General features: G+C 35.2%; 1 protein-coding gene across 50 annotated transcripts in view; it reads right to left on the reverse strand.

Moving 5' to 3' along the window:
* Positions 1-6,341: 6,341 nt before the first annotated feature.
* CLASP2 (cytoplasmic linker associated protein 2) overlaps positions 6,342-26,376 on the reverse strand; it is a 143,368-nt gene continuing 123,333 nt past the window's right edge. For all 50 annotated transcript variants that reach the window (XM_081071341.1, XM_081071336.1, XM_081071330.1 and 47 more), the window contains 9 exons: positions 23,383-23,526; positions 21,386-21,492; positions 19,668-19,821; positions 16,132-16,360; positions 14,199-14,392; positions 13,558-13,686; positions 10,607-10,813; positions 9,827-9,943; positions 6,342-8,080 (listed from right to left, as the gene is read on the reverse strand). In XM_081071341.1, coding sequence (XP_080927467.1) covers positions 7,994-8,080; positions 9,827-9,943; positions 10,607-10,813; positions 13,558-13,686; positions 14,199-14,392; positions 16,132-16,360; positions 19,668-19,821; positions 21,386-21,492; positions 23,383-23,526 — 1,368 coding nt within the window. In that variant the 3' untranslated portion in view covers positions 6,342-7,993. The remainder of the gene's footprint in view (positions 8,081-9,826; positions 9,944-10,606; positions 10,814-13,557; positions 13,687-14,198; positions 14,393-16,131; positions 16,361-19,667; positions 19,822-21,385; positions 21,493-23,382; positions 23,527-26,376) is intronic.

Here is a 26,376-nt window from a genome sequence, read left to right on the forward strand (position 1 = left end):
AGTGCTTAGTACATAACCTGACACATAGGAAAGAACAATTAGTACACAGTATTTATTACATATTTTCATAGTAAAATATGAAACAGTAACAAAATCCTGAATGTGAAAAGGTATAAAACATTTTTAAGAGATTTGGCTATTCTAAAAACTCACTGAAAGCCAAAAACATACAATGGAGAAAAGACAGCCTCTTCAGTAAATGGTGCTGGGAGAATTGGAAAACCACGTGCAAAGGAATGAAACTAGACTGCTATCTGTTACCTTGTACCAAAATTAACTCAAAATCGATCAAAGATCTAAACATAAGACCTGATACAATAAACTACATAGAAGAAAGCATAGGTACTAAAGTTATGGACCTTGGATTCAAAGAGGACTTTATGAATTTGAGCTCAAAGCCAAGGAAGTTAAAAGCTAAAATAAGTGAATGAGACTATATCAAACGAAAAAGCTTCTGCACAGCAAAAGAAACCATTGACAAAGAGGCAGCCAACTGAATGGGAGAAGATTTTTGCAACAACGCCTCCGATAAGGGGTTAATATCTAAAGTATATAAGGAACTCACACAACTCAATAACAACAAAAAACACACAATCCCATTAAAAAATGGGCAGAGAACCTGAACAGACATTTCTCCAAAGAAGACATACAAATGGCCAATAGACATATGAAAAAATGTTCAACATCACTAATCATCAGAGAAATGCAAATAAAAACCACAATGAGATAACACCTCACACCAGTTAGAATGACTATCATCAACAAGACAAACAATAAGTGTTGGAGAGGCTGTGGAGAAAAAGGAACCCTCATACACTCTTGGTGGGAATGCAGATTGGCGCAGCTGCTATGGAAGGCAGTGTGGAGGTTCCTCAAAAAATTAAGAATAGAATTACCATATGACCCAGCAATCCCTCTCCTGAGTATCTGAAAACATCCATAAAGACACGTGTGCTCCAGTGTTCATTGCAGCTTTGTTTACGGTGGCCAAAACATGGAAACAACCAAAGTGTCCTTCGATAGATGAATGGATAAAGAAGTTGTAGTATATATACACAATGGAATACTATTCTGCCATAAGGAAAGATGAAATAGTACCATTTGCGACAACATGGATGGATCTTGAGATTATTATGCTGAGCGAAATAAGTCAGACAGAAAAAGTCGAAAACCATATAATTTCACTGATGTGGTATATAAAACTGAAAACAACAAAAGAACAAGACAAACAAATGAATAAACAAAAACTCATGGACAGTGACAATAGTTTAGTAGTTAACAGAGGGTAAAGGGGTGAGGGGGTGGGAGATGAGAGTAAAGATGAGGGTAAAGGGGGTAAGGGGTGGGAGATATATTTATATATGGTGATGGAAAAAGAACTGACTGGGTGGTGAGCACACAATGTGATATACAGATGATGTATTACAGAATTGTACACCTGAAATCTATGTAACTTTACTAACAGTTGTCACTCCAATAAACTTTAATTAAAAAACAACAAAAACTCATTGAACTAATTTATTCATATAATGGTTTAAAAAAAAAAAGTCTGTGCAGCATCACAATAGCCAAGAGGTGGAAGCAACCCAAATGCCCATCGACAGATGAAAAAGAAATATGGTACATAGTACAAAGAAATACTATTCAGCCCTAGAAAAGAAGGAAATCCTGACACGTTACTACATGAATGAACCTTGAGAACATTATACTAAGTGAAACAAGCCAGTCACAAAGGACGAACACGGAATGATTCCACTCCAGGTAAGTATCATAAAAAACAGAAAGTAGAGAAATGGTTGCCGAGGGCTGGGGGATGGGGTTATTTCTGTTTTGCAAGATATAAAAGTACTGGAGAGCTGAATACATCTGAGTATACTTAACATGACTGAACTGTATATTTACAAATGACTAAGATGGTAAATTTAATGGTACATGATTTTTAACACAATAAAAAAAATAATAAAAGCCCTGCAATTAGCAAATGAAACGCTGGGTTTATGATCATTAGGTGGAGCAGTTTAGGTCCAAAGAGGGTAAAATAACCGCATTAAGGGACAGGAGCAGCCCAGTGGGTCAGTTAGGTGGCTACTGCCACTGAATGAGACTAGTACAAAAGGCCATCACTTGTGGTGTGTCAGTCATTCTTTCATTTATTCCCTACAATGATCTTGTATGATTAAGTCATTTATTTGTTGTTGTTGTTGTTGATGTTTTGTAGATGAGAAACTGAAGCTTTGAGAGATCAAGTAACTTGCTCAAATGGTGGAAAGAGAAGAATACTGGGAGACTGGGGCTGCACACAGGGCATGCTGGTCAGGATCATCTGTAAGGAGCAATACCTCTGGGTACTTTTCTCCCGAGTTGCAGGCCGGCCTCTCATTAATGTTTCTCTCATTACCTGAACCACAACTACATATTTACAGCAGACATACTTTAGGGGTGTCAGAGGCACAGCAGGTGCTCAAATATTTAATAAGTAAATAAAGGTAATGAGAACCAGATCCACAGAGACCAAATTATAAAAATTATAGCCTACAAACACATGACTTGTGAAGTTTTCAGAGTATGTAAAATTCAAGTGTTTGGAATATCAGTGCTAACCATGCTTTGCTTCTGCTCAAGCCTTCAGAGAACTCCTTATTTTTTAGAATTAGATTATTTTTTAGAATACGTATCTGTTAGAATATCTAATAGTCCATTTTGAGTTATTTCCCCACTTGTATCCCATGTTCCAGCTAAACCAAGCTGTGTAATGATAGCCAGTTGGGGAGATACAAGTGACGTGTTTAGGTTGGAAAGCAAATTCAACATAACTTTGTAAGAAAAGAAACTTTTGAAGTAAAACTACTAAAAGAAAAGCTATTTGTAAGTTTCTTGTGAGGATACACAGATTAGTATTTTGGGGTTGCAGATATTTTTAAAGGAAAAGGGAGTGAGTTTATTTACCAAAAGAAACCATGGTAAAAAAAAAAAGAAAGAAAAAAAAAGAAAAAGAAGAAAAAAAAGAAACCATGTTTTAAAAAGTACCAGTGACATATCTTAATACTTGTTTCATACATTGCTGCCTTGCTATTTTGCTTCCCTCTGCTCTATAACCCCAATGAGTCTCAGACCATTCAGGTTTTAGACTGTTTAAGCATTACCTCTTTTTCCAGGAAAGCTTCCAAGATTACACCTTGTATGTGTGTGCCCCCAACAGCAATCGTCAGCTCCCACTGTAACCTCAGTAACTTTCTATTGTAGCACTAAACACACTGTATATAGTTATTTGCTCTACTCTCTTCTTGAAAGCAGGTACTCAGCTATGTTGCTTGGATGAATGTAGTTAAATTTGAAATACTGAAATTCTGATAAAGATATTTTATTTTCATGTTCTACTTTCGGTCACTATTACAAGAATCATTTAAACCCAGCTATATAAGTATGCAGTATATCTTTACATTAGCAATGCCTTCCTATATTTAGAAATTTCATATTAAAGCCATCAATAAAACTGCCTAATTTTTGTGTATGGTTGTCAGCAGTCTAGTTTCATTCTTTTGCATGTGGTTTTCCAATTTTCCTAACATCATTTATTGAAGAGGCTTTCCTTTCTCCACTGTATGTTTTTGGCTCCTTTGTTGAAAGTCAGTTGCCCATATGGTGTATGTGTGGGTTTATATCTCGGCTCTAAATTCCTTTCCATTGGTCTGTGTGTCTATTTGAATATAAGACTTGAAAAATAAAATATATAGAAGAAAATATAGGTATTAAACTTATGGATGTTGGTCTCAGAGGGGTTATTTTGAACTTGACATCCTAAAGGCATGGGAAGTAAAAGCAAAAATTAATGAATGGGGCTATATCAAACTAAAAAGCTTGGGCACAGCAAAAGAAACCATCAACAAAACAAAAAGGCAACCAACTGAATGGGAGAAGATATTTGCAAATGGTACATCAAATAAGGGGCTAATATCCAAAAATGTAAAGAACTCCCACAACTCCAAAAGAAAAATAAGCAACCTGATTAAAAAATAGGCACAGGACCTAGGCGCTTTTCCCAAGAAGAATTACAGATGGTCAACAGATGCTCAACTTCACTAGCTACTTGGGAAATGAAAATCAAAAACACAATGATACCACCTCACACCTGTTAGAATGACTATTATCAATGAGACAAGAAATAATAAGTGCTGGAGAGGATGTAGAGAAAAGGGAACCCTTGTACACTGCTGGTGGGAATGTAAATTGGTGGAACCTCTAATGGAAGTTCCTCAAAAAATTAAGAATGGAGCTACCACATAACACAGCCATGCCTCTTCTGGGTATTGACCTGAGAAATTTGAAAACACTATTCATAAAGATGTATGTACCCATCTGTTCATCGCAGCATTATTCACAGTGAAGAAGACATGGAAAAAACCTGTGTTCTTCAACTGATAAATGGATAAAGATGTGGTACATATATACCATGCAATACTCCTCAGCCATAGAAAAGATGGAATATTGTCATTTGCCACAAAATAGATAGGTCTTAAAAGTATCATACTAAATGAAATAAGTCAGATGGGAAAGGACAAAAGCCACTTGCCTATGGGATATAAAACAGAAAGCAACAAACGAACAAACTCACTCATAGACACAGACAAAAATATGGTGGTTACCACAGGGGAAGGGAGGTTGGAGGGAGGATGAGAGGGTAAAAGGGGGTCAAATATATGGTGACAGAAGAATAGACTTTGGGTGATGAGCACACAATGCAATAATACAGATGATGTATTATAAAATTGTATGCCTGAAACTTACATTATTCACCAATGTTACCCCAACAAATTTAATTAAAAAAGTAACTTGCCTAGTATGAAATAATTGGAGATGTCCCAAAGATGTAGTTATTTGTTATAAGAATATTCAGTGAAGATCAACAAGCTAGGATTATGCTGCACACATTCAAAGGAATACTCTGCTGCCATTAGAAATCATCCTACAGAAAAACAAAGGAAGGATTAATATATTCAAGATGTATTGTTAAATACATATGCAGAAGAACAGAAGCATTCAAAATATTAGCTAATTCTAATCTTGTCATTCTCCTGGTTAACAAATGTAATGTTCCCTTATGTTTTCAGTATTATATCCAATTCATTATCTTAGTACTTCACATAAATAGTAACACATTATCTCAAGTGGTGCTATTAGAGAGAATTTTTTTCTTCCTCAGTTTTCATTATTTTCCAAATATGCTGCAATAGAGATGGATAAGTTTTTAACTGGTAGTTATTTTTGTTGTTGTTTTTTTAAAGCTTAATTCTAAACCTTTCTTTTGCATAGCTGTAAAACTATAGTAATTGCAATGAAATGAACTAGAACAATACAGGAAGCAAAGATGTCAAAGATTAAGTAAAAAAACCCTCATGGATTATGGAGTAATATACTAATCCTCATTTCTATTTACTGTAAATGTTAGAATAACATCTGAATTTACAAATAGATCTGGCCTGAGAATAAGATTCGTCTTTTACTGTAAGACATAACTTGATGAAAAGTAATTTTGACTTACAGTTTAAAAAATAAAATATGAAAGATACAGCAAATTTACTCCAAATTTGAAACCTCAGGTTTAAACCATATCTTATATGAAAACATCAGAAGTATACATTTTGAAAACCCACAAGAGACAAACATGTTTTATAATCTGGAATTATATACTTTTAAGTAGTTCTGAGCAGTGCAATAAATGAGTATCACTGATAATTAGTTTAGGGGAGAAAGGCAGGAAAAAAAATTTAACCAGTAGCTCTTTATCACCGTTCTTTAATAGCTGACATCTAAATGTTTTGGGAATATGTTCATTCCAAATATTATCAACGAAATTACAGAATTTTAAACATGATTTTTTCCCATGTTTTTATATATTACCTTTCACTTAGTCACATTAAACCATACTTTTCTGTTACTCAGTTCATTATTTTCTCAATGTCTGCCTTCAGATGCCAGGTGCCTGACCTAAGTTTTCAAGTAGAGTTATTATTCAACTTAAGTCACTCATTTAGTTGTCAACAGTAGTTAAGGCAGAACCTTAATGAAGAGGTCAAAGTGAAATCAGTATTTACATTAAAAATCATTATAAAACATACCAAAAGTCATAGAACATAAAACATTGCAAGAGTTCAATGTTTAAAATGGCTTTTCGTCTTAAAGATAAACTATAATATACACATGCATTTATAGCTACATACATTTGATTGGTTGCTACTCCTGATAAATCTTTTTTCCTCAGATATACTTATAAAATTCATGAGAATACCATCGATTCCAAGGATTTTTAAAAACCTAGTTGAGATAAGTGACTTGTCAAACAGTGAGATAGAAAAACAACTGATACAACATTTTTAATTTTTTCAAGTAATGTTATGTACAGTTTTATTGCCAGTATATGCACAACAGTAAGCATAGAACTATAAATACACAATGTAATTAACAGTAGAAAACAAAATTGTTACAGGGAAAGGGGAGGAGATATACTTTTCTGGCTGCTAGAACAGAAACAAAGGTAAAAGCCTATGACAAATCATCCATTCAGTACTCGTCTTAAATTCTTTACATACATTTCTACATTTTTTCAATTAAACAAAGAAAGTACAGATAACTCTGTAACAACAGCAAATTGCTTCCCTAATGGCTATTTGCATTTCCAGTCAAATTCACTTAATGTTAAGATTAAAAAAAAGTCAAGATGAGAAATCATTAGTATCCTGGTTCCAAATTGTCTAATTTGCCTTTCACCAAAACCGGTAATAAGTTTGGCTGCACATGAAGAGTAGATGTAGCAAAAGGTGATTACAAAAAGTAACAGAAAATCACCATTTAAGTAGTTTGCCAAAGACACTATAGGCAGCAGCTCAGTTAGAAGTGTTAGCCCTGAAGAGGTAGAGAATTTGAGCCCATTATACAGGATAACAGCCTTGGCACCATCTTCTCTCTCATCAGGATCAATATTTTCAAGTAAGACAATTTCATGGTAAAAGGAAACCAGGTTCCACCATTTAAAGAAAAGGTGCTGGTCAACTCCCATGTCTCTGTAATTAGCTTGTTTATTAAATGAGAAACAGAAGACCGTCAAGGACACACATGCACTTGATTTTTTTTTGTCTGTTTCCATTATCAAGTTTATTCATAAGTGAATTTGATATTAATAAATACAAAAAAATGCATCATTCACAACAAAGATAAACAAACCAAAAAAAACCCTGCAATGAAACCTTCTATTTTAATAAGTATCAGGAAAAAAACAGGCAGATGATTTGGTGCAGCTTTCTTAAGGGATCATACAGGGGACATGGTTTTAAATAAAGATGGCAAGATCAGTAACCAACAAACAATATCAGTTTTACAAAACTGGCTGATTCTGTAACATTTCTCTCTGAGGTTTTAGGTTTAAACTACAGATCACCTCAAAGAAGTTGCAACTAATGACATGTATCACCATCACACCAACAGAGTCCAGCTGTAGTTCAAATTAGTCCTGCTTTGTTTCACATCATTTCAATATTTCTAGCATAGGACATGATAAGGAACAAAACTCAAAAAAGAGCAATAAAAATATTATTCTGCATTTGAATAAAGGCAAAAAAATGTTTTAGACAGTTAAACTTTTAAAGCTTTAAGCATTCCTGTTTAACCAGCATTAAAAAAAATTTATACAATCATAACACTGGCAAAGGTTAATGGGAAGACGAAGTACAAACATGTGAAATGATGAGTTAGATTAAAAATTACTTTATATTGATCAACTGTTGTTAATACTGCTTCTTGAATTTGGAATAACTATCATCAAAGTTACATGCAGACTGAGGATAGCCCTCTGTTACAGAAAATACAAAACAAAACAAAAAACTAAAACCAGGAAACAATGGTTAAGTTCCAAAAGATGTATTTGAAAATTTCCTTTCATTGATGAGGGTGGTCTGTCTGTCCTTCCTGTTAGAGACCTGGTTCACTTCGATCCGCTTTACTAACTCTGTCCGGAAACATCAGTAGTGGGATCAGCTCCTCCAGAACCTGTCTGTGCACGTTTGATGTAAAGATTCAGTAGCTTCATCTGCAGATTCAAGCCAAACATAAGACATTGGAGCAAGCAGCTGTAAATTCTAGTACGATGCTCATTAAAAAAATTAGATACATATTTGTGAGTTTTAAAAGAAGATTTTAGACTGAGGGGTTATTATAATGCCCAAGTTATTGTTGATAATTAAGAATTAACAACAATTTTTTAAATTTCAGTTTGTTCATAACAGTATTCTAGCATGCCTTTTCAAAACATGTAGTGATAACAAAAAACTTCAAGTAAATTTAGAAAAAGAAGTCACCATTAAGACGATAATGACAAACATTTGAGCACATGTGCTCTACGATATACTAAGTGCCTTACATTAACCTCTTTTTATCTTTACAACATTTTACAGATGAGGACATCGAGAGACAGAATGTGTAAGGCACTGCCTAAGATCACAGGTAAGAAGTGGGCCAGGACAGGAAATTAGGCACCTGGGTCCCAGGACCTAAGATCTTAGACAACTATGCCACTGTCCTCCTGACAAAAAAGCTTCTGATTTCTCTGCATCATTTTGCAGTCTTTACTGTATGAAACCGTATTTTTATAAAGTCTGTAATCAGTGTATATACAATTCTGTGTTCTACTTTTTTCATCTAATGTAATTTCCAAATATTCTTTTTTTCCCACCTAACTACTGTCTTCATATGCAACATCACTGGCTGCCTAGTATTTTTATCAAGTGCTAAATTTAATTCTTCTACAGGCAACTCTGGATTATCAGGATCTAAGTTAAATTGATCACAAAATTTAGGACACTTTTTTCTTTGAAAACCACTTTGTTGTTGAAAGTTTGCTTTTTTAACATTAACTTTGATTCAAGAGTTTTTAACCCAGTGTCCGTGAGGCTCACTAAACTGTATAAAATTTTCTGCATGTATTTATTTTTCTTGGGATGAGATTTCACCTAAATCTCAAAGTGGTCTATAACCTAGAAAGGGTTAAGAACCACAGAATCTATCTGTAACTTACATAGGTATTTAATGTAAGGTGTATTTCTGAGCTCATTTTCCTTTGTATGTATTTGCTCTGCCATTTTGCTATTTTAAAAATAAATATGATCAGAGTAATGATACCTATTAGGATTTTGGGAAACTCTTTAAATGAAGGTGTGTGTCTCCTGTTAACTAGTTCATAAGCCACAACTCAACAATCAGTTTATCTTCACCCCTTAGAACAAATTTCAAGATTTTGATAGTATCAACGAAAGAGGAAAGAAAGACTTATTTTATTTTTTAAGTCTTAAGAACTACATGGAAAATTCATTTTAATATACCAAATCAAAGTTGTACATTTATATGGATCATAATAAGAATAAAAAGAGAACAAATGTTTTATCATAGTTTATATGGGAAAATTTAAAATATGTTCAAGTGTTCCATATTTTGAGAGATATGACACAATCTATGAATAACCTTCTTTATTTTTAATTAAACTGTCCTTGGGGAGTAAGGATTTGGTTGTGGGAGTGGCAAAGGGGTAAGTTGGCTCTTGAGAATAACCAGAAGCTGCAGGCATTTCTTTCACAGTAATCTACCAACCACCCTACCAAAGTGACTTCCCCTGAGTGACAGATGTTAGTCAAAATAGCTAAAATGCAAAAGGTAGGAGGAGTCAGTTGGAAGCTCAAAGCCTGACTTATTAAAAGCTGACTACAGATTTACCCTTTACCACACGCAAAGTGTGATGGAAGCACCACGGCCACCATCCTTTGAACAAAGCAGCACTACTTACTTTACTGCCAGTGAGCTGACTGAGATGTGGTTTTAGTTCATCACCAATCACCGCATGAACAGCCACTAGGCAGAAGACACAAGCTTTCCGGACGCTGCTCTCTGAGTTATCATAACCCTAGGGAGAAAAATCCTTATTAGCACTGCTGGGGGGTCTGAGAAAAGTACCATTCTAACAGAGACAGAAGATGCAACTCAAAGATGAGATCTCAAAGGTCCCGAGGAGAGAAAGCATTACTGACCGATGAACTTTTCCACCTTTTTCAGGCAGAGACATGCCCTTCTCTCCTTCCATCTCCCCTTCGGCACCTCCACTCCACTGTTAGCCTTCCTTATCAGGTTCTTTCTTATTTAGCCTGGAAAGCTGCAATTCTCTGACTCTGAGGCTGCCCCTTTGCCAATCCACCCTGCAAAAAGTCTCCAGATTAACCTCCCTAAAGCATTCAGTTTTAGGGAACTCAATAGCTCCTCACTATTAAATAAAACCTCAACTCCTTGGCCTGGCAGTGAAGGTACTCCTATAATCAAGAAATAGATAGTGGTGATGGTTGTATAACATCATGAATGTATTTAATACCACCAAATCGTACACTTAACAACGGCTTATGGTAAATTTTACATTATGTATATTTTACCACACACAAACAGCGCTAGTTCTGGCAAGTCTTTGCTCTGATCATCCAAGAGAGCAGGCAAGAGTGGTCACGCCATTAGTGTTGGCTAAAATAACTGAATCCCAAAAAATCTATTGTAGCTTATTCTGCCGAGCTTTGTTGCTTACCTGTATTAGGCCTGGCATAATCTCTGGCAAAAGCAGGTTAAGTGTTTCCTTGGACACTCTCTCTATTACTTTCGTTTGCATTTTGATTGCAGCCAGGTTAATTGGGTAATCTGCGGTTTGGATGATAGGACACAGCACTTTGATGCACTGCTCTGGACTGATTGAAGTGGCTAACACTGAGGCAGCTTCCTCAGCTGATCTTACCACCTAAAGCAAAGAGGAAATTACATTGGAAGTAATTTTTTATAACTTTATTATACTGTGTCCTGGAAGTACAAATTTTATGAAATAGGTAATAGGACATAATATATGGGATTTGCTTCGAAATACTATAGTAAACAAATAAACATAAAGAGTATAGATAAAACAGGGTTGGCAAAATGTCAGTTACTGTTGAAGCTGGAAGATGCATTCATGGGGCTTTATTACACCATTCTTCCTTCTTCCATGTTCTTTTAATGTTGGCTAAAGCAATTTTTAAAGCATGCTGTGATCCAGTTGTGCCAGGAAGTGGAGGCCCAAGGTACCCAGACCACAATGTGGAATCCTCTGCGTACCCACAGAGACCCTGCGTGTATCAGTGTCCTCATCTCACCACTGCTCGTGCCCTTTCTATCACATCATTACAAAATAAAACATTTCATTAATATGTTATCAAGTTAGCATGCTATTCCCCCTTCTGTCCATAATGACTTTCTTTCCTTTTGTATTGGGCTTAGGGAGGGTTAAGACACTGCTTTTGCAATAAAAAGAAGAAATGGTTATCTTCTGATTAGACTGTAATCTCTAACGATGGTCTTGAAAACATGTAAAAATTGCTGTTTTTGATTCTACTTTGGTAGTGTCTCCCTTATGCTCTCAATATGTGAGAGGTGCTTGGAAAGGTACTGTGGAAAATATAGTGGAAGTCAGAAGACCCAGGGCTAATTTCAGCTATAACATGTCAAGAATGTCAACTTTATCTTTTGCAGAAACAGGGATGTTATTTGGGTCAGTAGGTGGGGTAACTAAACTATAAATATTAGATAGCATTTTAGACCTTCAGTGAGATGATACAGATGTACCATTACTAAACACCAGCTGAAAAAAATAAACACTGAATAAAAATCCAGATAGATTTAGAAGTCATGGCTCTCTCTGCTATAAGGTTCACAGTCATATCTTTTGAAAAGAAATACCCACGCAGTTTTAATTTCTTCATATCCTCACCAACACTTCTTACTGTCTTTCTTCCTAGTGTGGTGTATGAACTGGTATCTGTGGTTTTAGTTGCATTTTCCTAATGACTAATGATGTTGAGCATCTTTTCGTGTGTTTAGTGGCCATTTGTATATCTTCTTTTCGGAAATGTCTATTCAGTTCTTTTGCCCTTTTCTTAATTGGGTTGTCTTTTTGTTGTTGAGTTGTGAAAGTTCTTTATATGTTATGGTTATCTGTCTCCTATTGGACACATAATTTGCAAAAATTTTCTTTTATTCTGTAGGTTCTCTTTTTACTTTTTTAATAGTGTCCTTGAAGCATAAAAGTTTTTAACTTTGATGAATTCCAATTTACCTTTTTTTGTTGCAGTTGGTTACTTATACTTCTGGTAGTCTATCTAAGAAACTACTGCCTAATCCAAGGTAACAAAGATTTACACCTATGTTTTCTTATCAGATTTTTATAGTTTTAGCTCTTTTATGTCTTTGTTCTACCTGAGATACCTTACGCTACTACTCTGGTGCTTTCTCTTAGAAATGCAGTCCATATTTGAAATCTCCTTTTCTAATTATTTCTGAGATTTTAATAAAAATCCTCAAGATTATCTTATCAATGTCACTGGTGGTGGTGGGGATATCATGACTATAAGGTAATGAGGTAGGTTGATAGGACTCTTTCAGGAAAGCTGTCCTCATTATTTTACTGAATACACTTTCAACAGATATCCAGCTCGTATAGGCAAATTTACCACTTTAAAATAATGATTACCTTCATCAGTTATTTTTAAAAAAACAAATTCTTAGTGGTAAATGGAAAGTGAAAATAAGACTGGCAAACTCTAAGTAAAAAACTAAAAATGAAACAAAAGAGAAAATGAAATCAGATGAATTATTTCCTAGAGCTGGCCTATTTTAGGTGAAAGGTCATATCACCACAATTCACTTAATAGAAAAGAATATATGCTTGCATTTCAATCAGGTATTACCTTGAAAATCAAGGTAGGTGTTCATTAAGGAAAATGATTAATCAGGGTATTTTTCAAGCAACATTTATGTTTCATGCAATATAGTAGGCCACCTTTATCCGCGGTTTCAGTTACCTGCGGTCGACTGCAGTCTAAAAATACTACAGAGAAAATTCCAGAAAGAAACAATTCACGTTTTAAATTACACGCTGTTCTGAGCAGCGTGATGAAATCTTGCGGTATCCCACTCCGTTCCACCCAGGACATGAATATCATCCCATTGTCTAGCATAACCAGACTATTTAAGCTCTGCCTGTTAGTCACTTAGTAGCCATCTCAGTTATAACATTGACGGTCATATCACAGGGCTTGTGTTCAAGTCACTCTTATTTTACTTCACAATGGCCCCAAAGTGCAAGAGTACTGATGCTGGCAATTCGGACATGCCAAAGAGAAGCTGTAAAGTGCTTCCTTTTAGTGAAAAGGTGAGTCTAGTACAATAAGATATTTTGAGAGAGAGAGAACGATCACATTCATATAACTTTTATGACAGTACATTGTTACAGTTATTCTATTTTATTATTAGTTATTGCTTTTAATCTCTTACTGTGCCTAGGTCATGAATTAAACTTTATCGTAGGTATATGTGTATATATAGGGCTTGGTACTATCCAGTGTCAGGCATCCATTGGGGCTCTTGGAACTTATCTCCAGAGGAGAATGGAAAACTACTGTAATATCATAAGTACTAAGAACAAAATAATAATTTAACTGTCAGGTAACTTACCTCCTTATGAGGATCTTTATGTGCTTCCAAAGTTTTCATAACAGTCAGTTCTGCATAGTTTTTAAATCTTGCTGGTTGATGCCTTAGGATTTCTTTTAAAACCTTTAATGCCAATGCCCTGATTGTAGGCTAAGAAAGAACATTTCAAGTTTTTATACTTTGGGTTGTAGACAATCCTTTACATTTCTTATGTCTGTAACTTAAGGGTCTTAATATTGGGGCGAGGGGTGGAGGAATCACTGACAACTGCATAAAGTGTGTGGTACATTACATAACTAAGTTTTCACATCTCTAGTTGAAAACATCAGACTTAAATTTGTAAGACATTGAGAACCAACTACATTCTATTAAAAAGGAAGTTTTACTTCTAATTTAAATATGAAAAACAAGTATCCTGTACTCTCCTATGAAAGTTCTCTTAGCAACCTCTCATTTTTCCCATTGTCAACTGTTTAAAATCGCTGAGCTACTTGGTTTACAAAAAAAAAGTTCTTTATAGTAACAATCCCATGCAGAAAGAAGCAGCAGAAGAGACTTACGTATTTTCCCAATTTCCAAATCTGTGTAGTGCTTGATTAATTGGCAATGACAGGCAATATAAGACAGGAAAAACGGTGTGATTTACATATTTTGTCATTTACCTCTTTATCTCCAAGGGTTTCAAGCAGTAAAAGTAATATTGTTTTGAAATGTTCATCCCAAACACTGAAAGATTCTTCCTGTGTCAGTTTCATGAGTTCATAGAGGGCAATTTTTCTTTCTTCTACACGTTCATTATGGTTGGACAACTCCTTCAACAACTCTGCAACCAGGTCAGAATGGTCTAGGGAAAGATCTATCAAAAAGACATGATATTAATTCTGTAACTTTATAGGTCAATTCTCACAAGAATGGGATGACAACTTTATAACACGAAATACGGACAATGCTGGTTGTAAAAAAAAAAAAAAAAATAATGAAGAATTTTATTTTCCATTTGTCATCCCCAAAAGACCAAGGCTAGTTTATAACTTTTTACAATAAAAATTCATGAGAGAATGGTAAAATGAAACCCTTATTCCTACCACCAGATTAAACAATTATCAAGATTTTATCATTCTTAGTTTATCTTTGTGCCCCTCCCCATTTTCTGAAATATTTCTAGCAAATCCCATATACATCATTTCATCCTTACAACTTCAGTATGCATTTATATGGTGTCATGTCAGGAGGCTCACCATACCTGGGTACTCCATTTTTAGTGATACCAATAACAGTTTCTTATGTAATTTAAACTTAGTTTGGTAAGTTCTCAAAATTTTGCGTTTGTGATACTGTGATATAGTAAGTCTCTTAACATGACATGTTGGTAAAAACATGATTCATCAACCTCATTAAAGTAGTCAAGGAAATACAAATAAAGAAATTTTTCCACTCATCAAAATTATATATATAAAAAAATTTCTGATATCTGATTTCTCAACTTCCCTAAATTAAGGAAATCTTCTTAAACATTAGGATGATCTATTTTATATCCATCACAGTAACAAAAATTAAAAAGGTTTAAACATTCTGTGCTGGGGAGGAAATCAGCACTACTAAAAACTGGCCAAATGTTTAAGCTGGTAATTGGGTAGTGATTCTCAAGACTTAAACTTACATATCTCTTAAATCAGTAATTCTAGAACTCTTTTAGAGTGAATTATGTGTATATGTGCATAAAAGTTTATGCAGAACTATGTTCACTGACAGCAACATTGGGGGAATAAAGGAAAACCAGAAATACCTAAGTGTAGACTCATAAGACAGTGTTGCGGGGGAGACTTTCAAATTTATCTCTATGTAGTGATATATTACCATACGTTACTTGAATCTTTAATTAAAAACAATTAATGGATTATGTAATTTGTAGAGTTATTTAAAATAACTACAACACTTGCAGTGTTTTGTCTTTTCTAACCAATGTTTAGACATGTTTTCTGAAGCTTTCTGCATACTGTGATCAGAAGGGCAGGGAGTACAACATTTCCAACCTCTCTTTAAGAGGTGACAAGTGAGACTCAGAAAGGTCAACCAATTTACCAGGCTATGGAGCTTAGTAATGTTAAAGAGTTTAGTCTTAAGCCCACTGTGAGCATCAGAGCTTAGACCTAAGCCAACTTCAAATCCTAATGGTAGCTTTTCCCGTATTTGGTCCTTAAGTACATGTTATTAAAGAGTTTGTTTATGACTTCACTCTTAAAAAACGATTGTAAAGAATGAGTATTCCTTCAAAGGGTTTGTCATTCTGGTATAAAAATTAATGACTGAATGGTGTCTAGAGAAAAATTTATAAGCTACCGTGTTTCAGTTATTTCTGGTAAGTTATTAAGGTTTCCTACATCTTGAGGATGACCTTAGGATGACTACTCTGTTTTTCATTCTTGGGAAGGTATCTACCAAACCACTAGAAAGGAGCTCCTAGAAAACAGGACAAGACGTTACCAGTCCAAAGAGCCTTACTTTTTAGTTTACAATAAAAGAGCATATATATTTCCTTTTTCAGATTACTAGTCGTCCAAAACACAGGAAGTAGCAGTGCGACACAGAACGTACCATCAGGAAACTGGTCGGCATCATCATCAAACATGGCTTCCTTGAGAGCAGACTTATTGAAGGGGCTGATGCTGTCCGAATAGTTATACGGATTATAGTCTCGAGAGCGTGGAGAGGAGTGAGCAGGCATGGAATGGAGCAATGAAGCTTTATTATCAAGGGCTGTTTGGCTTGAGTCTGTCGCATCACCTCCTGCTCTTGAGTCAGACATCCCAGGACCACCACACATCTATGAATAGGAAGGGGAAGGCAAAGCAAATTAACTCATTTTCAAGTATCAATTCAAAATTCTAATAAAGTGTGTCCCTAATGCTTGAAAGTTTATTTAAAAACACAAAAGGACTTTCATTAGCAACACAGAACTAAAAGCTGCCAGATTCCATTATTAAGGTAGTAAATTATACAGTGACAATATGTCAACAAAGTATAAGAAAACCAAATAAAAAAACCTGTCTTAAAAAAAAAAGGCCTATATAAAAAAAGGCCTATAAAAAAAGGACTGTATAACTTTTGGAAAGCTGCCCAATGGAGTTTTTTCACATTAACATGCTTATCAAAATATCGATACGAACACTGATACTAACACTAGTATCAAATTCGTTACCACCGTCAGTATCACCATCACGACTACCTGTTGAGCTATGAAGTGCCAAGCCATTAGCTAGGTGCTTTACAAATGTTCTTTATATATATACATATGTATATACATATATATATATATATATATATATATATATATAAATAAAATTAAATAAATTTTATTGGGGAATATTGGGTGACAATGTGTTTCTCCAGGTCCCATCAGCTCCAAGTTGTCCTTCAATCTAGTTGTGGAGGACGCAGCGCAGCTCCAAGTCTAGTCGCCGTTTTCAATCTTTAGTTGCAGGGGCACAGCCCACCATCCCATGTGGGAATTAACTGGCAACCTTGTTGTTGAGAGCTCACGCTCTGACCAACTGAGCCATCTGGCCGCCCACATTCTTCACATATTTACTGTGCACCTATGACATGCCAGGCATCAGTCTTGGCATTGGGGATGTGAACAAAAGACAGAATGATGTCTCCCCTAATGTCGTTTACATTCTAGTGGAGGGACAGAGACATTACAAAAACATCACAAATGAGTCAAGTATATGGTATGGTAGAAGGTGATTAGTGCACAAGAAGTGGTGCAGTACTAAAAGGATCATGAGTAATGAGGCTGCAGCTTAAATAGGGTGGTCAGAGTAGGATTTATGGAGAAGCTGTTTAAACAAAGACTTGAAGGAAGGAAGGAAATTAGCCATGGGGCTACCTAAAGTTAGAAGAATGTTTAAGGCAGAGTGAATAGCCAAGACAAAGGCCATGAGGCAGGAACATGTCCAGTAAATTCAAGGACAGCCAAGAGGCCAGTGTAGCTGGAACAGAGTAAACAGGGAAGAAAGCAAATGAAGCCAGACAAGGTCTACTGTGGAGACCTTGGCTTTTATTCTGAGACAGGGACCTCCTACGAAGTTGTGAGTATAGGAGTGGGAATAGACTACAGGAGGCCAAGAGCAAAATCAAGGAGGCCAGTTAGTTAGGTGCCTGTTTTAATAATCCAGGTGAGAGAATGATGATGGCTAGAACCAGAAAGGCCATGGTGAGAAGTGGCTCGATTATGGATATAGTCTGAAGATAGAGCCAAGGAAGACTGAGTATGGAGGATGAGAAAGAGGAGACAAGAACAACTCTTGTCCAAGGGTTTTTGGCTAAGCAAGTTGTGTTGCTATCAATTGAGACAGGAAAGAACAGTTTTAAAGGAAAAGATCAGGAGCTCAAACAGGCAGCTGGATGTATGAATCTGGAGCTCAGGGGAGCTCAGGTCTGGGCTGGGTGGAGTCATGTGATTTATACTCACAGTAACTTCTAAGGTATACAGTTATGTCCTTATTTTCCTAATGAACACACTGAGGCGTAGAGGTGATAATCTGAATAGCTAATAATTGCCATGAACCAGGATTCAAACTGCCAGAATCCACTACTTGAGCTCCCCACCCTATACCCTGCAATCTCTGGGGTGGGGGTGGAGGGGAAAAGGGAGTCTCAATTAAGCAGTGATCCTTACTAAACTGTTACTATTACCACATGCAGCCTTTGGGATAGGGAACCTCAAATGTGAGTGGTAAGCTGGTTTTTAGTGTCCAGTTTACTAGGCCTATCTGCCAGACAGACCTGGAAAGAAAAACAACAGCAGGAAAGAAGTCAGGAAGGCAGAGGAGGGAAGTCCTCTAGAGATGTGTTGAAGCACTGCAGTGCTCTACAATTCTGCAAACATGGAGAAAATGTAGACTCCTTAGGAAATGGTGGTGTGGCTTGTTTTGAGAAACAAGCTGTCAGAGAAAAAGTGTAAGTAGAATTAAAAATTACTCTTGGGCCGGCCCGGTGGCTCAGGCGGTTGAAGCTCCATGCTCCTAACTCCAAAGGCTGCAGGTTCGATTCCCACATGAGCCAGTGGGCTCTCAACCACAAGGTTGCTGGTTCAACTCCTCGAGTCCCACAAGGGATGGTGGGCAGCGCTCCCTGCAACTAAGATTGAACATGGCACCTTGAGCTGAGCTGCCGCTGAGCTCCTGGATGGCTCAGTTGATTGGAGCGCGTCCTCTCAACCACAAGGCTGCCGGTTTGACTCCCACAAGGGATGGTGGGCTGCACCCCCTGCTACTAGAAACGGCAACTGGACCTGGAGCTGAGCTGCGCCCTCCACAACTAAGACTGAAAGTTCAACAACTTGAAGCTGAACGGCACCCTCCACAACTAAGATTGAAAGGACAACAACTTGACTTGGAAAAAACTCCTGGAAGAACACACTGTTCCCAAATAAAGTCCTGTTCCCCTTCCCCAATAAAATCTTAAACTAACAAAAAGAACCCTACTCTTTGTATAATGGCAGAAGCAACAAACTGAACAATAATATTCACAAATGTCAGAAAGATAGGTCATAATATTCTTAATTGGAGTCACACAAACTGATGATGCAAATCACTGTCACTGTACTTAACAGGAAAAAAAAACCTAAACGTATTATTTGGTCCTGCAAAACCCATGTGATCTGGCTGATGTTTTACTTTCCCACTAACTGGCTTTTGCACTGACCCTCAACTATACAAAGCTTGTTCCCATTTAGAGGTCTTTGTACTTGCTATTTCTTTTAAGGAATTCTCCTTTCCTTTCTTAGGTCTCAATACAAATGTCACCTTCTGACAGAGGCCTTCTCTGATAACTTAATCTAACAGATTCACTCTATATTCTCTATATTCTCTGTTCTAACCTAAAACTCCACAGGACTCAGTCTACCTGACAATCTATACAAGAAAGTTGAGGGCAGTGATTTTGCCTTGTAAATCTAACACCCAGAACATTGCCTGGCACATGGTAGATACTCAGTAAATATTTGTAGTGTGACTGACCCCTAGAAAATTATATTTGAAAACAACAGAAAGCAAAGTTAAAAAAAAACACAAACCCCACAAAACTCTTAATGAAAAAGTACAATGTAAGAATATACAAATACTTACTGAATCACCATCATCTTTTTTAGAATCCCTTTTCAATGGTTCATTCATATCTTCTTGACTACGGAAGCTGAAATTCTGAATTGCTTCAGTGACACCTCTAAGAGAGCTATAAATATCTTCAGAGTTCATATTTTCTGTGTCATAATCAAATGCACTACAAAAAAGACAATAACTAAGTTTTATTTATGTTCAGTTTTAAAATAAAAACACATTTGAGATTATGTAGGGTATTACACAATTAGACAATGTATATTCTCCAAAGCAAAACAAAATCGACAGCTATAAATGGTTAAAGTACACATCCCCTTGTCCATCCATCAAGGGCAGCTTACAATGACTCTAACAATGTAACAACTGGTTTGTCTTTTCACTTTTGAAATATTCTGATTAACTAAGGGTTAGGCAAACTATGACCCTGAAATCTTAGGTTTTTTAATATTTTTTAATAGTTGAGAAAAAAATCAAAATAATATCTCATGACACATGAAAATTACTTAAATTCAAACTTCAGTGTCCATAACTAAAATTTACTAAATTTAATAACTAAATTTAATAACTAAAACACTGGAACACAGCAGTGCTTATTTATTTAGGTATTATCTACCTAACACTATAATATCAGAGTTGAGTAGAGGTTACAAAACTGCATGGCCTGCCAAGCTTAACATATTTACCATATGGCCCTTTACAGAAAGTTTGCTAACTCCTGTGATTAACTCACAATAATGATAGTGCTTAAATAGGAGAAAAATTACACAAATTTGTAAGGCAGAGAATTTTTAAAACTGATCATAAATGTAATTGAAATGAATTCTATAATCAAATTCTAAAATTCAACTGAGGCTGGTAAAATTTAGCTATCAAAATTGTTACATATGTATAACATGGAAGAAATAGCCTAGATGGTAAGTTTCCAACACATTTTTCTTTCTTAGATGCTGAGGAAGTATCCTATAATTGTAATGAATATGATGAAGCATGTTGTGATATATATGGATAATACAAAAATCAAGCTAATAAGTACGAATATGGACTACTACACAAACTTTTTAAAGGCCAAGAAAAAGGAAAAACTAGTAGTTTATTAACAAGTCAATAACTTCATCTGAAATACAGCCTATGCTTGAACAACATTAAGTGTATGAAAAGTATACATATTTTTATTTTATATTAAGGACCAATGTCACAGTCACATTTTTTCTTTTTTCTTTTTTTTGTTTTTTTTTTTACATTTTTTCTTAAGAAGTATATACAAAGCCTTCTCTAGTTTTTCCTCTCTTTTTATGTTTTTATCTATAGGTTTTTTGTTTTTTTTTAATGTTTAGAGGTGGTTGCCAATATTAGATCTAAACACTATCATTGTAACTTGGTTTCAACATTTATATAAGTAGTATAACTGAAAGACACAATTTGTAATTTATTGGATATGTATGAGCATATCTGAGGAACATAACTATGCTATTCGATGTAACAAGCATAATTTATAAAAGCCGTGTCCATAAGTTTTCTTTTCACTTATTAAAACATCCATAATGTATGCATTATAATTTAAAATATTAGTTTGGGAATAAACATTAAATTTTTTGAATTTGCTAAGTTTCTATGTATCTAACACCTTTTAAGTCAAGTGGAAATCAACTGGAATTATGTTAACGTCTGTTTTTCTAAGAAGGAAATCTGCAATAACAAGCCATGATGAAAAATTACCCCTTTATTACCTTGGAGATAAAGTATTCTGTGATGTATTGGTAGGAGAAGTAAGAGGACTGGACCAGTTGGCTGGTGAACGTGGTGTTGGTCTTGTCAAAGGACTACCCATGGAACTCTGATGGAGGGAGTCAAATAAATATTAGCATATTACAGGCAAGTTCAACTAAAAGGCTCTTAAGGAAGGCATACAATCAAGAAGTTGAACAATATGAAAGAACCATAATTATACATCAATATTTTAAATACTCATGTACTTACCTCAAATTTTTGTGGGGAAAAACTTTCTCCCCATTCAAAAATCTAACTCTTTAATCTTTTTTTTGTTCTCTTCACCCACTTCCTGCTCTCAGATATTACCATGTTTCCCCCAAAATAAGATCTAGCTGGACCATCAGTTCTAATGCGTCTTTTGGAGCAAAAATTAATATAAGACCTGGTTTTATTTTACTATAAGATTGGGTATAATATGATATGATATGATATGATATGATATAATACCAGGTAATATAATATTATACCTGGTCTTATAAGAGCGGATCTTATATTAATTTTTGCTCCAAAAGAAATATTAGAGCTGATGGTCCAGTTAGGACTTATTTTCGGGGACACACGGTATCAATACCTTTTTCCTTAAAGATTCAACACTAACGCAAATTAACTATTTTAAATTAGCTTCCTGTTCTGAGCCAATTTCCCTCTTCCAACCGTTACTAATGCTCAAATTTTATTCCTCCTTGAGTTTGCTTTACAAATAATTTTCACAAAGACACCAAAGGAGTAAAAATGTGATCAGATTATGAATTTGCCTATCTCTTAAAGATATAATGACGGGCCGGCCCGGTGGCTCAGATGGTTGGAGCTCCGTGCTCCTAACTCCAAAGGCTGCCAGTTCGATTCCCACATGGGCCAGTGGGCTCTCAACCACAAGGTTGCCAGTTCGATTCCTGGAGTCCCACAAGGGATGGTGGGCAGCGCCCCCTGCAACTAAGATTGAACATGGCACCTTGAACTGAGCTGCCGCTGAGCTCCCGGATGGCTCAGTTGGTTAGAGCAAGTCCTGTCAACCACAAGGTTGCCAAAGCTTATGCAGACTCCCACTAGCAAAGCAACTGGACCTGGAGCTGAGGGGCGCCCTCCACAACTAAGACTGAAAGGACAACAACTTGAAGCTGAATGGCACCCTCCACAACTAAGATTGAAAGGACAACTTGACTTGGAAAAAAGTCCTGGAAGTACATACACACTGTTCCCCAATAAAGTCCTGTTCCCCTTCCCCAATAAAATCTAAAAAAAAAAAAAAAAAAAAAAGATATAATGAAACAATCTTATCCTTTAAAAAAAATAACTGATTTTAGTCCCAAGAAATTGTCAGATTATTTTTAACCCTCAGACTTTACCGTAAGCCTGCCATAAGTATATCCATTTTCTCCTTTATCCATTATCAAAGGTCTCTCTCTCTTTTAAAAACTTAAGTTCAATTCTTTAGACATATTATGCAAATGATTCTCTACTATTTAATGTATAGATATATAATACTGTAATGTTTCATTTACTCAAACTTCCCCCAAAACAAAATCCAGTATATTCAAGCACCTGGACCACCAAGTCTGTAATTATTAAAAGTAAACACAACTTTTTAAGCACTACTCTCTTTGGACTTATTTGTTAACCCTGGAATAAACATCCCATCTAGTCCTCAAATAAGAATTGATTCATCTAAAGAGCACATCCTAATTCTAATGTCTTGCAAAGCTGATGCCTTCAGCTTTGCTTTGTTCAGTTTGCTTTCCCTGTTCATACTCTGGCCACCATTCACCACCACCCTAATGTATACCAAATTATAATATAAACACGACAGGCTTAAGGACAATATTTAATTCTGCTCCCCAATATAGATGCAAAAATTACATACTGGAGTCAAAAGTTAAATTTACATGAAATAAAGTAGTTATTATTAAAACAACCATCACATTATACAATAGCCAAGAAAATAACTGAAAAATACCTGGGTTCCATTGCCAGTGTTTCGAAGGTGATTATGAAGAAGTTTGGTAGCACCATCCTGAAAAGTTTTTGGTAAAGCTCCTAATAACATTGTGAACTCTGGGGTATTGAGTTCAAATAAGGAAATCAGCACCGACTGTGCTGCCTGGAAAACAATGACATACAAGACGTAGACAAATATATTTTGGTTACTCAAAGGAGACCATTTTCGTTTTTTGTTGTTGTTAAAATTTATTGGGGTAACAATGGTTAGTAAAATTACATAGATTTCAAGTGTACAATTCTGTAATACATTATCCATATATCACATTGTGTGTTCAGCTCTGGGTGGTGAACAAACGATGACCATTTTCTTTACTCAACATTTCTGTTTAATAGCACAAGGCCATTTTTTCCCAGGGGAAAAAGATGTTCTTACGTGCTTTAAAATTTCTTTGTTAAAAGAATAAAAGAATATATTTGACCTATTATTTATTTTTTGAAAGAAAGAAGAGAATATGAAAAGTATAACAAATATGACCTAAAAATCAACAGCAAAGGTTAAGCAGTTTCCAGGATTATTCTATCAATATATACGACTACTTCAGTTTTCCTAATAAATGATTACAAGAAAGATGGATGAAAATAAGGACGCATATCCCTAAACTATACGAAGCTCATCCAAAGCAACTTAGCAGTTTAAATTTCATTTTCTCAATATGTTATTAAATTAACTGGCCGAATCTAGCCTTCAGTCAAGCAGCTAAATCTAACAAATCTACAATCTGAAACTAAAACTAGTCTAACTTTTTTGTGGAAGTGGGGGCAAAACAAAGCTTATGCAGATCAATGAAGAAAACTTACACATTTCCTTAATTCTTCTCAAGTAATTGCCTGTTATTAAAAGCCAAATTGAAATTCAGATTACACAGAAAATTGAGAGAAGACAGAAACCCCAGTGACTTGTATCCAGACCTGTGCATTTTTGTTCTGGATCTTTTCTGACCCCACTCTACGAAAATCTAAGTGTTCTATGTTTATGGCATTAGAATATACAATACTAGAGGAATGGTTACATTACGTTACATTGGAGCAATGGCGTACTACACAGCAATGACGTAGCTTTATACATGAAGAAATTGGGAAAGGATTACTACACACAGACGAAAGAAAAAACATAAAACAACAGCTATAACATAAGCCTATTTTGTTAAAATCAACAACAAAGTATACAATGTGTAGGTCTATATTCTAAAAATGTTAATAGTGCTTAAATAAAGCTGGTTGCAAAACTTTATGATCCTGTGTCTTTTTTGGAATCACAACCTCAAATTAATTTGAGCAAATGAATTAATAATTGTTATAGTATATTTTATTCCATCTATAGTTTATTTTGGTGTATGGGGTTCAGCTTTATTTCCTCCCTTGAGACCAACAGCCCAACTGTTCCTAAACCATTTATCAATGAGTGTATCCTTTCCTTATGACTTGAGTGACACCCTTATCACGAACTAATCTGGGTGTCTCTGGACCCTCCTTTATGTGCCATTGATCTATCCCTCTATTTCTGCATTAAATAATACAGGTTTAAAATATGACATGATATAAATAGTAAAAGCATATTATGAAGTCCTTCATTTCTGTTACTTTATATTTTAATGTCATATTTGCTTTAGTAGATATATTTTATATTTATTTAAAAAATCACTTTTCAAGTCTTTAAGTAAAAGTAATACATAGTTATAGATTTAAAAAAACGAAACTGAATAATTCTTAATTCCCCTGTTCAATTCTGCAGAGTTTTCCTTGCAATGCTTGTTTTTTCTGTTAGGCATTCATAAGCTTATATAATTATTTCTTGATTTATCAGCTTGAGACATTTTCTAGTGATTTCCTAGTACAATAGATGACAACAGGTACCTTTCAATATCAGCTCTACCCTTCTAACCTCTTCTCCCTTACACAACACAGCAATAGTTAATTTTTCTCACATTAATCAGTGTAATCTTTAAAAATGTAAATCAGATCGTATCACTCCCTTACTTAAAACATGCCAATGATTTCTACTGTCACATCAGCATTCTTGTTCTTGGAACATTCCCAATTCTTAATTTTGATGAAATACAATTTATCTTTTTCCTTTTGTTGATTGTTTTTGGTACCATATCTAAGAATCTTTTGCCAAATCCAAGATCATGAAATTTACCCTTGCTTTCTTTTAAGAGTTTTATAGGTTTAGCTTTTACATTTAAGTCTTTTGATCCATTTTGAGTTAATTTGTGTATATGGTGTGAGATATAAGGATTCAACTTTACTCTTTTGGATATGGCTTAATTGTCCTAGAGCACAATTTGTTGAAAAGACTATTATTTCTTTATGGAATGGCCTTGGCATCCTTGTGAAAATCAGTTGGTCATAGACACAGAGGTTTATTTCTGGGCTCTCAATTCTATTTCATTGGTCTTTCTATCTGTCCTTATGCTAGTACCACACTGTCGTGATTACTGTTGCTTTGCACTACTGTAGGTTTTGAAATCAGGAATTGTGAAGTCCCCCTACTTTGTTCTTTTTAAAGATTGTTTTGGCTATTATGGGTCCTTGACAATCCCATGTGAATTTTGGAATCAGTTTGTCCATTTCTACAACACCAACTTGAATTTTGATAGAGATCACATTGAATCTGTGTATCACTTTGGGGAGTACTGCCATCTTAACAATATTAAGGCTTCTTATCCATGAACATGGGATATTTTTCCAATTATTTAGATCTAATTTCTTTCAAAATAGTTTCATACTTTCTACTACAAATTTGCACTTATTTTGTTACATTTATTCCTAAGTATTTGAATCTTTTTGATCCTATTGTAAAAGAAATTATTTTCTTAATATCATTTTTGATTGTTCATTGCAACTATTTAGAAATACAATTGATTTTGTATATTGATTTTGTATCCTGCAACCTTACTAAACTTGTTTATTAGTTATAATCGTTCATTGTTGATTCCTTAGGATTTTC

Source organism: Rhinolophus hipposideros (genome assembly GCF_964194185.1).
Source record: "Rhinolophus hipposideros genome assembly, chromosome: 14".
In the NCBI taxonomy this organism is placed as follows: Eukaryota; Metazoa; Chordata; class Mammalia; order Chiroptera; family Rhinolophidae; genus Rhinolophus; species Rhinolophus hipposideros.